The 15,894-nt window shown below is 33.7% G+C and overlaps 2 protein-coding genes across 2 annotated transcripts in view; both read right to left on the bottom strand.

Moving 5' to 3' along the window:
* LOC148940057 (protocadherin-like wing polarity protein stan) overlaps positions 1-15,894 on the bottom strand; it is a 421,746-nt gene that overhangs the window by 231,707 nt on the left and 174,145 nt on the right. The gene's annotated exons all lie outside the window — the stretch shown is intronic.
* Positions 1-15,894, bottom strand: part of LOC148940058 (uncharacterized) — a 139,178-nt gene that overhangs the window by 72,442 nt on the left and 50,842 nt on the right. The window contains exons 8-9 of the mRNA XM_089105803.1: positions 6,264-6,454; positions 3,002-3,167 (exon numbers count right to left, since the gene is read on the bottom strand). Coding sequence (XP_088961929.1) covers positions 3,002-3,167; positions 6,264-6,454 — 357 coding nt within the window. The remainder of the gene's footprint in view (positions 1-3,001; positions 3,168-6,263; positions 6,455-15,894) is intronic.

Genomic DNA, 15,894 nt, shown 5'->3' with positions numbered 1-15,894 from the left:
CAAATATTCATTTGAGAGGATAAGATAATTCCCTATTTAATCTTGCCATCAAAACCCCTGATAAGCGAACTCTGATAAACCTCCATCGTGATACCTTGTATCGTCCCATATATTCCAAGACCCCATCTTTTTTTCTTTCAAATATACATTTGAGAGGGTGAGAGAATTCTCTATTTAATCTTGCCATCAAAACCCCTGATAAGTGATGACCCTGCACCCAAGAGATGATTATCCCTTTTCGACTTTACCATGTTACTGATGCGTTGGTGGATACATGAATTTCTCCCTCAGACAAGGTCCAAGAATTGCACAGCAATATTAGCATGATTATTTTCCACGAATCTTGTTTATTCCAAACTTTTAAATCCTTAACCTGGTTGTGATGGCTATAGAGCCCATTATCCCAAATGTTCTACATTCGACGTATGTCGGGTGGAAGTAGAACCTGTAGGCAAAATGTTTAGTAGCTGCTGTGGACATTGGCCAGAGATGAAAACAAGAAGACTGTCGGAGATTTTGAAATCGTTGTTTGGTGTTTTCTTTTTGTCGTTAGATGTGCTGAAAAGTTTAGCGTGGTGGTGGCCATTTATTTTGGAAGGAATTTGTTGGGCCCATGGCCCTAATAATCTGATACATATCCTGATTCTCCAATGTAGGCTATACATAACATACTCGTACTTTAACCCACTATTTCTATTCTCTTTTAAAAAAGTAATCCACTTTAAGTGTGTTAATTTTTTAAGCTTAAAAATTGCCAAGAGAACAGCTGGGGCTGATTCCATTTTTCTTCATTAATTTGACCTTCTGGATATTTTCAAATTAAATTTTAGTTGGTCATTCTTTTGATTGGCTGACGTCTACACTGACTCGCAAAAAGGCGACTTTACTTTTTGTGTGTAAGCCTACTTGTGTTTTCTAGATAGTTCATAAATAGTTACATAAAAGAGTTCAGAAAAGCGTGTTTTTGAAAAACATTTTGGTGAATAAACGTGAGTATATGTGAATACTGTAAAGTGCCCAATCTCCACGCTTGGGACCTGATCACTGTCATTACTGTAGCTTCCAAAATTCTTACCTTGGTTCACAGACTTATCATCCTATTTTTCCAAACTTTCTTCAACTGTTAAAAATATTCTGGGCCTTAGTTATTCTACTCTTAACATCTTCACTGCACCCACCATCTTCACTAATAATGCTACCTAGGTAAGTGAAGCTGTTTACTAGATCTACCTTCACATTACTCAAAATAATCTCTTGTTACTTTACCTTTACTTATTCCTATTATTAGTGACTTAGTTTTCCTAACATTACTTTTCAAACCCTGAATTCTCAAAACCTCTACATATTCCTTTGTTTTGCTATGGAGGGGCTTGTACAAGTATTTCTGAGTGAGATCCGTAGGATAAAACAAAATGGTATAATAGTAAAGTATTGAATTGGAATATTAAGAAACCGAGATAAAACAGCTTAGTCAGTATGGACTAGTCTCTGCTCAATATTGTAATGGGACCACAATTACAAATAAAAACTTGTCAAAGAGAGATGGGGAGGCCACTTGGTGAGTGTGTTAAACCGTGATAAAGTTATAGGAAACAACATAAAAAAGAATATTTTTTTTTGACAATTTTGAAGTGAAGAAATATTTATTTTACAATTAGGGGTTGCAAACAGTGCTAAAAGGATAAAAAAAAATAATAATAAGGTATCAAGTGCTGATATTGCGATAAATTAGGTTTTATAATAGGGTGGTTGCAAATTTAAAGATCAGCTACTGCAGATTGTAAATCTGATTCTTGCAAAAGGGAATTATCTCGTGGTTTTAGGAAAACTTTGACGAATACCCTTCAAAAGAAAGGTGATAGAAGTGAGTAATGTAATTATTTTGGCATTAGTATGGCTTTTGTAGACATTTGGTCAATAAAAGTGAGTTATATTTTCTAATCAAGCTTACAGTTTGTATATCTCTAAGTTATTTTGTATAAATATAAATAGGTTCTATTACGCATAACTAAGTTGTATAACTAAGTTCTATTGTGGTTGTTTGTTTTTCTATTCCCGCTTTTGGTTATTCCCCTATCCCAATTAGGCTTTTTTTCAGACTTGTATATTTATATTTTACAAGATGGTCTTTTGGAAAATATCAATCCTAGGGAATGCCCCCCTCTTCAAAGTCTTTTCAGGAGAGCATATGATTTGGTATTCATTAAGACATTTTTTTACTTTCCGGGTGGCAGTGGTAGCTGGCAACCTAGTAAGAGACGATTACGTCCAATACAAAAAATGTAATGGCCCATAACTCCTGAAAATAGAGTTGGATCAAAAACAGAAGTACACCATTAGAACTGCCTTGTCTAAAACCTCTATAAAAACAAGGAAAATATATTGGTTTGAAAATCAAGAAAAGGGGCTGAAACCACAATATTCTGCATCGACAGCATATTTTGTTTTCTTCAGATAGCTGGGCATCGTAGAGCTGTTTAATGGCAAATTTTTAAAGTAAATTGATGGGGTTAAGAAGATTTTGCAAATAAAAAATTAAATTTTTAAATAAAATCAATTTTTACGAAAACCTGCATTTCTCATTTACAAGATTGATCATTGACGTCACAATCGTAGCCGGGTTCTAGCGGTAGCTAGTAACCTAGTAAAAGACGATCACGCTCCATAGTAAAAAAGGAAATAGCCCATAATAGCGTGATGAAGATTTATAGCGTGATGAGCTTGGTAATGAAGATGTTTTAGAACCCCCGTCTACTCCCACCCTTATATACGAGACAATTTCTGCTTATATAGAATTTTAATTTCGTTCTTTACTTTTATTTGTTTTTTTTTAGTGAAATAGAAAGGCCTAAAAACATTTATGATGAGAGCTATTTCATAAAAGAAAATGTCAGACTTCTACATTTTATTTTTTTTAAATCTGCTACTCCAGGTTACTGTATTATAAGCAATAAATAAAATAATAAGGAAAGGAGAAAAATAAAGAGCGAAATGTGCTTACATCGGCTTGAAGAACTTTGTGATGGTGACGGTTGAAATGTTAGAAGATCTGTTGGTGAGTCACAAGTAGATGAGAAGTAAGAGTCATCGGTAAGCGAAGGCTGAGGAGAAATACTCATGCTTTGGGGTGTCAGGGGGCTAAAACCATTCGATTGGATGACATTTCTCTGAAAAAAAAATCATAATTAAAAAAAAGCCTTTTTTGCATTTAATTTAGAAGGAAAACGAAAATTACAATTATTTATTTCTCAGCTTTACTTGTCCTTGTTGAAAGTTGCCCTTGTTATAAAAGAACGAAAAAGCAATCCTCAATTCTTCCTGAAAAGAAAATAAATTAAAATTTTACTTTGGAAAAAGTTTTGCCAAAAATCCTAATTGAATTATCTTCTTTTCCGTTAAGCCGGCGGATAGCATATCTAAATTTATCGGATCAAATTTATGCTTTGTGGATAGTAACGGAGTTTCAATGCTTGGACTATTATTGTTCACTTTCGTCCACTGTCGTCCTGTCGTCCACTACTATCGGTAATTTGTTCGTTTTTATTTTTTATTTATGTTTTTTGTTTTTTGGACAACATTGACCAGTAAAAATTACTAGTTCTAAATGTTGATTTAATTGCTGATGGCGCAAGCATTGCCCAAATTATAAATATTGTAATTTCCCATAGCGTTTTTTCTTTAATTAATACTGCTAAAGTAGAGATTCTTCAGCGATAGCGAAGTGGGTGCTATGCATAATTTACTTTTATTTGCCAATACACTTTACATAGAAGGAGCTCTTGTAGGAACTTGGGAGGGGGCACATTCGATTGGAAATAAAATTAACAAATACAGTTTCCTGAGAGTCAATAGGGTTTGGAGGACGAGCAAATCTCCTACCACACCCCTTTCTACTTTGAGCAAATCTGATAAAAATTTATTGATAGCCGTTTCGCTCATCAGAGGTGTAATGTCCAATAATTTTGCTTCTGGGGATGTTAGTACCCCCCAACTGCCCGTGGGGCAAGAGTTGTAATATTTGTAATTTATTCATTGTTTATATATTAGTATTTGACATCGGGAATGCCGGGTATGTTTGATCCTTGGTTTGCACAAAGAGAAAGGGTATTAAGTTGGAGCTTTCAGGGAATGTTGAGAAAAGTGTTAAATTAAATCAAAACACACTATGCACATGCAGGTTGTCAAAAGGACCTATCTCAGGAACAACTTAGCGCATTAAGTTGGCACTTACAGGGCCTTATAAGGGGGAAGCTCAGTTGACCAAAAGGCAATATTTGCACTCTATATCTATCATCAATACAACTACTGCTACTTCTATTACTACCAAAAACTACTACTACTACTACTACTGCTACAACCACTGCTATTAGTATTACTACTACTACTGCTACTACTACTACTACTGCTACTACTACTACCTGATGTTACTATTACAACTACTATTACTATTACTACTATTATAACCAGTACGACTACTGCTACTAGTATTGCTGCAACTACTACTAAGGCTAAGGGTATTAAATGAAAATTTCAGGGAATACTTAAGAATAGACTTGCTAGTTGTCGAAAGGACTGTATCCACAATATCTCACGAACGGCATAGATTATTAAGTTGAAACTTTCAGGGTGTAATGAGGTAGTTGTTTAACTGACCGAAAGACAAAACGTATACACTACTTATACTACTAGTATTGCTACTGCCACTACTGCTGCTAATACTAATACATCTACGACTACTAATACTACTAAGGCTAAGATACGTTAAAAGAACTTAGAGGTTTGTAAATTTCAAAAAATGTTTGGGAAGATGTTGAACTAAATGAAAACACAATATATGCATGTAGATTGTTAAAGGACGTATCAGTAATATCTCAGGAATGTCTAAGATTATTAAGTTGAACCTTTCAGGGCATTTTGAGGGGAATGTTCCTTTTTTCCTTTTTAGCAATTCTTTTTGTTGAAAGAAGATAGATTTTTTCCCTTCTGAAACCTCCTGGCCCTCCAGAGGGTTTGATTTGTAGCCATCTAAGCGGTTCGTTATTTTGCAGTTTAGATTTTGTTGCTTGAATTCAGGTTTTTTATTAATAAATAAAAAATTAAAATTTCTGAATTTCTGCGTATCTTGTTCTAAATTTTGTAATCCATCAAACACGAACGGAGTTTTATAATAAACAATGTACTTCACTTAAAAGATATTAAAGTGTAATGTATATACGGGATTAATGTATATACGGTATAATGTAAATGAATTTCAATAAATCCTACTAAAAGTAGCTTATTTTTTTCTTTTTGTAGAGGTTCACATTTGTATTCATATGTCCAAAAGATTCGTTTTAGGGATGGAAATACCAATTGCGTCGATTTATCAAGCTTCTTGGAATTACTTTTGATAAAAATTTAAAATTAGTAAGGTGTCGACAAAGATTATATTATGACACTTTAAACGTTGTACATAAGTCAAAATTGTTTGTCCCACGCCCAATTTTAAGAAGGCTTCTTTTTCACTTATTTTTTTTTACATTTTGTGTTGTTAGTCAATATGGATTGTGGCGATTTTTTTTGCAACTTGTTATTAGAGTGATAAATTAAAAATTTGCTGTTAAAAATTCCATGAAAAATTACTTTTCGACATATGTAAATTTCTGGAAAGAAATCTTTACAAGTATTAATTTTCATAAGTGTTATCTCCACTTAAAATTTAATCCTTCTCAAATTTGCAAACCCTCTGTCGTGACAGTTTTATATGTACTTCACGAATTATGGAAAATATTTTGAGTAGTTTCGTCTCTTACTATTGTAACAAGTGAATAAGTTCGAATAATGTTCATTTCCCTTTTTCAAAGAAAAAAATTGTTTTCGATACTGATGTTTATTACAATCCGATTGTTGTTACTAGTGTCATATCGCAATATTTTCACCATTTTTTTTTCTCTCTTACTTACAAATTCCTTTCAAATTAATACATAATTTATTAGCTAAGTCAAACTTTTTAGACACTTCGATTAATTTTCAGTAAAGAGCAAATGAACCTGAATGTCATATTGATTTTGGGGTGGTGCTAGTACCGCATATTTGTGGTAATTTCCCTTCATTTTAAGGCTAAGTTTATCAGTTTGTGTCACATCATTTGTTTTGACTTTCTATATTTTTCTTTTAAGCATCATTTCCTATATGAGTTAATTTTTTCTAGTTCTAAGCTTTGAAATCACTCTTCAGTTTCCCTGAAAAAAAAAACATCTTTATTATTAAAAAAAAATAGTTACCTGTGGTATGGGTAATGTTTCATGCCTTGATGAATCAAATTCTGCATTAAAAAATGTGAGTGGCGTAGGCATATTTTGTTCAATATGTGATGATGATTGAGGACTTTCGTCAAGAATTAGTTTTAAGACATTAACAAGCTGTTCACCGTGCATAAACGGTTGATCGTCTCCAGCAACTTTAGCTCGCTTTCCTGTAAGATTACGAACCAACTAATTTATCACTTAATATTTTTAAGTGATAAATTAATTAATATATTAATATATGATAAATTAATTAATTAATAATTTTTGAATTTCTGTGCATGTCGATTTAATTTTTTGTCATCTATCAAACATGAATGGGCTTTCATAGTAATGTGCCTAAGTTGGTAAACACAACAGTTATTCAGAAGGAAAATGTATTTCTCCTGTGAAAGGTGTAGTCTATAAATCTGATGCTAAGATTTGATTTCAAACTATATTTTGACGGCTCAAATTTGGAATCATTTTCAGCTCATAAGCAATGTATATTGCTCAACTGTATGTTTTGGATACTTTAAAGTTTTCAGACTTAATTAGGTTTCCAGGGATTATTGAAAGACTTTCCTTCGAATCTTAGCTCTTAATGAGCAGCGAAAAGGAGATAGACCTCAAAAACAGTAAAATATATCACCGTTTTTCAATGTGGCAGTGTCTCGCATTTTTTTTTTTTTTTTTTATTTCAAAAGAAGTGAAAATATAGAATTTTCTTGCTATCTTTCATTTTACTTTTCAACAGCTAGCTTATGTAAACATCTAAAAACATTTTTTTTTTTTAACCTAATATTGTACTTTCTACTGGAACGGTCTGTAAGGAATCTCTTCCTAATCTCATTGTTTAGAAAAATAGTTATGTTATATAGCTGTATATGGGTACACTATTTAAAATATCACACAAATACCATGAAAAAATACCTATTAGTATTATAGTATTATATCATATAATACTATGTAATACAAAACACCATTCAATATAAGATCAAATTGAAAAAAAACAAGTTTTTTCAACTGAACGTAAGGAGCAATATTAAAACATAAAACGAACAGAAATCAATTACGTATATGAAGGGGGTTGCCCCCTCCTCAACACCTTGCTCTTCACGCTAAAGTTCTTAGTACTTTTAAAAGAGCTTCTTATTGTTCTAATTAAACAACCTTTGTGCTTCAGGCGTTGCTATTAAAGAATTGGTACAAAACTCAAACTTTAGCGAAAAGAGCGAGGTGTTGAGGAGGGGCCAACCCTATTCATATACGTAATAATTTCTGTTCGTTTTAAGTTTTAATGTTGCTCCCTACTTTTGGTTGAAAAAACTTTTTTTTGTTTGATTTCTGATTGTTTTTTTTAATAATACGAGGAAATCTGAACCCACCTCCACGGAGAAATCCTCTCCCCACGAAAACATTCCCTAGACAGTTCAATCCTGGTAAAAATTTACCCTGAACAATTACCCTTCACAACTCCAATCGTAAAATTGAGACAAAAAAGAAAAAGCAAGACATAAAAAGAGTTTTGTATAGGAATTCTGGCAAATTTTCCCAGTGTATAATTTACTCCGACAAGTTCAGCCCTTGGAAACTTCCCTCCCCATGGAAAATTCCCCCGTTTAAAAACTCCAATCAGAAAATTTGTCATAACCCCCCCCCCCCAAAAAAAAAAAAAAAATTTGTGTATAATGTTTTAGAGGTAATTATTTGGCTAAAAAAAATATAAAAAATAAAGAGAGAGAAGAAGAAGAAGAAAATAAATGTCATTCTAATCCAGCAATTGAGATAAATGCACACTTGAACGAGGTTTTAACCTTACTCATCTATCCAATTACCTTGGATAAAACAGTATAACCGAACTGTCAACCAAATCGAAATGTCCAAATCCATGCACAGTCGTCATTAATAAATGTAAGTCGTTATAAATTTACAAACAAAAGCACCTTAAATCTAGCAAAATATTTCCAAGTAGTAGCCTTTTATTAGGGCTCATCAGAAGAATACCTCCTGTCTTAATGTGTTTTGACTCTTTACTTTCTTTATCCGGCATAGTGGAGCGTTTACTATAAGATCTTTTAATGTATCCCTATTTTAGGTAAAACTTGGGAAATACATGCATACTATTAAAAATATTAAAAAAATACATACAAAATAAGATTGGTTCTATCCTTAATGAAATCCCATGGGTCAATGAAACGCAAAAACAACTCTGAAACAATTAAAGACTATGGTTCGGACGTGAGTCGTAAAACAAAGTGTTTTATTGGTATCTGGAACCAATTATAGATGTAAAGTCCTTCAAGCTGGTTTGGAAACAATGTACAAAAACAGAATTCAAAAAATAAAAGTGAAAGATAAATTATATTGAAATATCTTTCAGTATTTCTTTATAATTGTTTGTATATTTACCTAAAAGCTCATGATACAGAAAACTAAATTTTTTAAATTGCCAAGTAATTTATTGGCAGAAAAACCTCTTAAGACCAGTGTTTGGCTAAGCGTTTGACATCTATTTTTAAAATCTGTGTATTTACTGCAATTTTTTGCATACCTAAATAATTGGGAATAATAAGCTGAATAAGTAATATTTGAATGTATATTACTTTCGAGGAATGGAAAATTAATTACTTCAAAATTAAAATCATCCATTTTATTACATATTTTGAAAACTAATTTATTATTATCTGAAATATTAATATTTAAATCTAAGAAATGGTCAGAGTGTCCTGTCCCATAGCTAGGCTCCAAAATTAACTCTTGTGGACAAACATTTTTTGAAATCTCAATAAACTCCGCGCAATTTCTTACTAAGAGATCATCCAGATCTCTTTTATTATTTGAAAGGTAATATTCTGCATTACTTGGCTTATTTTTATTTATCATATATGCATATTCTAATTGACTTAAAAACAAGTCCGCTATAAATGGACTAGCATTCCCACCCATAGGAATGCCAACAATGTGTTTATATAAATTACCATCAAACCTTACAAAAGTATTGAACAGAACAAATTCCAATAAATCGCATACCATATCCAATCTATAACATCTTGAACTAATAGTACTTCTAAAGAAATTCGTCCATCGGGCTTTTTTATTAAAAGTATCAATTTTCAGCCCGATATTAGACAAAAGAAAAGATTTCTTAATGACCATTTTCAATTTTTCGAATACTAAATTAAGTGACAGATTTTTATGCAGAATAGTAAAATCAAATGAATCGACTCTTTTAGCTGAAATAATAGCCAAAGAGTCTATCACTTGTAATGAATTACTAACACTCCAATATGGATTAATTAGAAAAAATTTTTTAAAAATTTTTTTTAGAAAAATTTTTAACTCCAGAGCAATGTGCTTTAAATTTATTTCTAATTTTTCCTAAAATTAAAGATAGGTCAGTGGCCGCAATTCTGGTTGGATACCTTGCTGCCCCAGCAATAAAACGTGGTTTTGGTGGATTTTTATGAAATTTTACCGTCCAATATAAGAAAGGAAACTTTTTATCATTATCATTAATTTTAATATTAAATGTTTTCAAAATTCTGTCTTCTATATTTTCAATTAAACCATTCTCCTCTAGATGAGCCTTTTCGTGTTTATTAGTTGTTTGTAACTCTTTTGATAAAATATCACAGTAGAGTTTCTGGCAAATTATGGCAAATTTATTGCTAGCTTTATCAACAGGTACAATTAAAAATTCATTCTGTATATTAGCAATTGCTTGTTTCATATTTGCATTATAAAATATTGAATTTTTCTTAGAATTATTTGGAGTAATTCTATATATGCTATTTTGTGCACTAGTCAAAATCAAATACTGCCCTTTTTAAGTGACTAAAACATTTTAGGGTAATTAGACGGAATTACCCTCAAACACTATCAAATACTCAATTACCCCCAAATACTATGCGTAAACAATGGCCAAATTTTATAACTAGAAGACCTTTCCCCTGGGGCTGTGGGGGGTCAAGTTATATCTTAAGGCATAGTTATTGGACCCTTCAACTATGATGAACAAAATGGCATTCTCAAAATTATGATCGGACATTCTTAGGAAAAAAGGGGTTGGAGGGGGCCTAATTACCCTCAAATGTTTTACTACTACTACTACTAACAACTCATCGCAGCACCAAGCCGCCTGAGGCCAACACAGCTACGCACGCTCCTTCTCCACCCCAATCTATTCGAAGCCTCCCTTTTACACCCGCCCACGAAGTTCCCATTTCCTTTAAATCTTTCTTTATGACGTCCTCCCACCTCAGACCGGGACGACCTGCTTTCCGTTTAGCCCTAGATGGTTGGCCGAAAAGAACAATCTTCGGCAATCTGTCATCCTTCATCCTCACAACATGCCCTAACCACCTCAACCTTTCTTTCATTATATACCTAGAAAGCGGTATTGAACCACATTTTTCGTATAGCCTATTGTTTGAAATACGGTCAGTCAGCTGGGTACCCAGAACAATCCTTAAGCAATTTCTCTGGAAAACATCTAGCAAATCTTGATCTGCTTTTCGGAGCGTCCATGCTTCAGAGCCATATTTGACCACTGTCATCACTGTAGCTTCTAAGATCCTAATCTTGGTTTTCAGACTTATCTTCCTATTCTTCCAGACTTTTTTTAACTGTGAAAAAACACCCTGAGCCTTCGCTATTCTGTTTTTAACATCTTCACTGCTCCCACCATCTTTACTAATAATACTACCAATGTAAGTGAAGCTTCCCACCTGATCAATCTTTTCATTACCAAACGTCACCTTTTCATCTTCACTTATTCCTAGCCTTAGTGACTTAGTCTTCCTAACATTAATTTTCAAACCAATACTAGCAGCCTGAACTCGCAAAACCTCTAAAACTTCATTCATTTTGCTCACACTTTCATCTAGGATGCTTAAATCATCAGCATAATCCAAGTCCAGGAGACTTTTTCCTCCCCATTTGATTCCGTGGTCTCCCATTGCCTTTCCTGTGCTCCTTAAAACAAAGTCCATCAAAATAATCCATATAAAGGGGGATAGAACACAACCCTGCTTAACTCCTGATTTAATACAAAACCAGCTGCTAACCTCATTTCCTACCTTAACCGCAGCAGTGTTACTCTCGTACATAGCACTAATAACTTTAATGTATTTGTCTGGTATACCATACAAGGATAAAACCTTTACTAAAGCTCCTCTATCAACAGAATCGAACGCTTGCTCATAATCTATAAAACTGAGGACCAAAGGTGTTTGAAAACTTAGGCACTTCTCAATTATTAACATAAGAGTGAAAATTTGGTCAACACATCCTCTACCTTTTCTAAAACAGCACTGCTCTTCTCTTAAAACTTTGTCTATGTCATGTCTCAGTCTAAAAAGTATCATATTACTAAGCAATTTGCTATCTACAGAGACCAGACTAATGCCTCGATAATTACCACACTCACTTTTATCACCTTTCTGATAAAGTGGCTTAATTAAGGTTTTCCTAAAATCGTTAGGTACTTCCTCTTTTTCAAAAATCATATGCATAATCTTCAATAACTTATTTCTAACCTCAGAGCCACCATATTTAAGAAACTCATTTACTACCCTATCAGCACCTGGAGCCTTATTATTCTTTAATCCTTTTAGTACTGTTGCTAATTCCTTCTCACAAAACAAAATCTTCCTTCACATCCAAGGTATCACAAACTTTTTCATTTTCCTCTATATTTTTTCCTGCAACTCTATCTTGGTTAAGCAAATTCTCAAAATGTTCGGCCCATCTCGCTTTAGCTTTTTCCTTATCGCTAATTGCCACCCCATTCCTATCTTTAACTGGGACAAGTCTGGATTGACTACTACCTCTTAGTTTGTTAACGTGCCAGTACAATATTTTACTATTATGCCGTCTAGCTGCATCTTCTAAATCCTCGGCAATTTTATTCATGGCCTCCACTGCACACCTCCTTAGTTCATATTTCAATACTTTCTCCACTTTCTTTACATTTCTTTTGTAAACATTTCTCCCTCTATTTACATTTCTTTTGTATCCACTGTGTCGATACAATCATCACCCCTTCTGGCAAAAAATACAAACTTCCTCATTTTTGCAGATAGGAACATGAAACCTCCACAATAGGGTTTTCTGATACGCTGAATCTGATAGTGAGATATTCATTAAGATTCTATAGCTTTTAGGGGGAGTTCCCCACTTTTTCGAAAATCAGGCAAATGTTCTAGGGCTGGTAGCCTTCAATCGGTAAGACTAAACTTAATGAAAGTTATATGTTTGAAATCAGCATAATAAGTCAATTCTTTTGAATTATCTCTTGGTATCAAAAATTCGTTTTTTTTTCGGTTACTATTTAGCCGGGTTACTGCTTACTTACAGTTCGTTCCCACGAACTGTTTGATACCATATACAATGTAAAAACACGTTTACGCCATACATACTGCGACCACTACTAGTAAAAACACTCTGAAGCACCAAGTCACCTCGGACCAGCAAAGTCGTGCATGCTTCTCCTCCATCCCAATCTGTTCAAAGCTTCACTCTACCCCTCCCATAAAATCATAAAAGGTACCTAAACCGTAGACAAGTCCTCAGAAAAACATTTACAAATCTCCTTCATCCTTTCGAAACAGCCGCTATCAGAATCTTACTTGAGCACTGTCAGTACCGTAGTTTCTAATATTCTAAAATAGAGTCTAAGATTCATCTTCCTAACTCTTCCAATTTTTTTCAACCATGGAAATACACCCTCTATTCCTAGTCTGAGCGACATAGTCTTCCTAACACTAATTTTAAATCCTATCTTTGTGCCCTAGCCTTTAAAATCTACAAAAACTCATTTACGTGTATTTTTCTATAAATTCATTTATTTTTGTAAAAATTCGTTTATCATTCTAAAAATTTTATCTAGGGCCCTCAAGTAATCAGAATAACTTAATTTTAGGAGATTTTTACTTTCCCATTTAGTTTCAGCTATTCCAGAGCCTTTTCCAGGCTCCTTAGAAGAAAATTCATTAAAGTAATTCATATAAACGCTGACGGAGAATAGCCTTGCTCAACTCCTGATACAAGACCAAGCCACCTACGTACCTCATTTCCCACCTTAATCGCAGCAATATTGTTCTCGCACAAAGCAATAAATGCTTTTATCTGGCATAGCATTCTAGGATAGGACCTTCTATCGGCTCTTCTACCGGATTAATCAAATGCTCAGCTAATATTCTAAGAGACCCAGGACTAAACGGTTTTGAGAATTCGAACACGTGTCCATTATTAATCATGTGGGAAATTTTTTTTCGATATATCCTCTCCCGCTCCTTAATCCAGAAAGTTCTTCGCTTCAGAATGCTAAACAATTTGCATCTTATAGAAGCCAAGCTAATGCCTCTATAATTGCCACATTCAGTCTAACCATCTTTCTTATAAAGGGTTTAATTAAAGTTTTCCTAAAATCACTACATATTTCCCCATTTTATATCATATCCGCAATCTATAGTAATTTATATCTAACTTTGCAACCACCAAATTTCAAAAACTTAGTAACTGCACCATCAGCACCTCAGATGTTAGAATTTTTAGCCTTTTTGGTACTTTTTATAACTTCTCTTTGGAAAATAAGGGGGGCTATCCCCTTCCAAGTTCCTCACTCTTTAAGCTAAAGTTTGACTTTTTGTCAGAATCCTATAAGAATAACTGCTGAAACACAAGGGCCGTTGAATAGGCTTTAGAAGATGTTTTAAAGCACAAAAAAATTAACGTAATGAGCGAGGATTTGAGGAAGAGGCAGCCACCTCATTTACAGAATACTTTCTGTTTACTTTAAGTTTTAATATAGTTACTTACTTTCAGCTGAAAACAAACTTTTCTTATTTATTTAATACTGAAAGAACACTGGTTCATCTTAATCATTCAAGTCCTAAAACAACTCTATTCAATAACTTACTTGGTCTATCACAAGGTTTGTATGTGAAAGGTCTTGGTTTGCTTCTAGTCCCGTCACTTGGTCTGAATAGCTCCATGAATACATTCACATCATGCTCAATAGTGCTGTCACGGTAGGGAGGGGTTCTACAAAAATGCACGTTTAGGGTAGATAAAAAGTAAAATAATTTGTCAAAATATTAGACACTTATATAAAAAGAATGGTTTTCAAAGAAGCTCTAAAGTTGCAAAACCAGTTAACGAATAATTGCAGAATACTTACGTTGCTGAAAAGGACAGTTTCAACTATGTAACTGTAGGAAACGGTGTCTTCTGTTAAATTGAAAACCATTATCTAATGAAAGAAACAAACTGGAATGATCAAATAGGAAAAAACACGTAAAACCTTCTTTTGTATTTTTGATGTAGCTCTGATAACACTAGATAGAATAAAAAAATTGCGCAAATTTAAAGTCTGATAAGATATCCTATTCAATGTTGCCAACGCTTTAAAGTAGACTGTACCAGTTTTCCGACTAAAATTGTACAACAAGAGGACAAGTGGTACCATCTGAACAGCAGGTTAAAAGTTCGCTATAACAAGATAAATTTTTGGTACACTAAAACTTTAACAGATATCGGAGTTAGAAAGGAGCACGCATAACCACAATGCACAGGAAAGTTTGTATTCTACCAAAAATTTCCAAATGTACTATAATGTATCAGTGCCTCTAATTTGTGCCAAAATCGGCACAATTGTACCGTATTGGCAGCGTTAATCCTGCTGTGACACAGTGAAAACGAACTCAGCTTGGTAATACTGGACCCAGAGTTCCAACTCAGCTGCTGCAACATCCCGCAGGGCTTGAAATTAGGTTCCGGTGATGAAAACCCGTAAAAGTGTCTACATACTAATCAAAAGAAGAAGAAGGAGAAGAAGAAGTCTGATAGGGTGTAAAATGCAGTCTTAGTAATGCAACATTTAAAGCTGTTTTGCTTTGGTAAATGATAGTTCCAAAGTTAAATGCAGGCTGCAATATTACATAACTCGTTGCTTTTCCTAAATTTCCAAATCACATTACCCTATGCAAAATTATTGTAAGGGACTTGAGCTCTGCGAATGGATAACCAGGTTTTATTTTTTAGTTGCGTCAATTCACAATCTAAAAATTCATAATAAATACAACGCGATTTGTGCAGTGGTCAATGTGTTAGTAATTGGTCCGACCTGACTCCATGCAAATATTCCTTTAAAAAAAAAAATCAGCAAGGAAGCAGAAAAAAAAAGAAACATGGCGTCATGTGAAGGTAGAAGTCACGAACTTTAACTCATTAATTATATAGAGTGATTTGCAATGAAATTCTGAACCGGGTTTGGCACTGGTTTGCTTTATTATTCACTCAAATTTCCCTATCCTTCTGGCTTTAGCATTTAATGTTCCCACTGGGAGGCACGTTCGGAAGATTTGTTTTTTGGGGATTACAACTTTGAAAAGTCTTGAAAACAGGAAGATTGTAATGACATTGTGAGGAATTATGGATACGGGCCCAAAGCCCACTGAAACAAAAAGGGCCCAAAGGTCCCTTCGTACGCACCCACAGTTACTAATTATATACAAACATAGCACCCTGTCATCTATTTTGTCTCATTTATCTCTCCGGCTCCTGGGACTAACAAGTTGTATAATGTTAGAAATAATGGGCATTATTTTAGAAACTTATATATATA

The sequence above is a fragment of the Artemia sp. Qi Xiang Cuo genome, chromosome 20 (genome assembly GCF_049724085.1).
Source record: "Artemia sp. Qi Xiang Cuo chromosome 20, ASM4972408v1, whole genome shotgun sequence".
In the NCBI taxonomy this organism is placed as follows: domain Eukaryota; kingdom Metazoa; phylum Arthropoda; class Branchiopoda; order Anostraca; family Artemiidae; genus Artemia; species Artemia sp. Qi Xiang Cuo.
The sequence above is the reverse complement of the archived record's forward strand: the minus strand, read 5'-3'. Positions and strand labels throughout refer to the sequence as shown.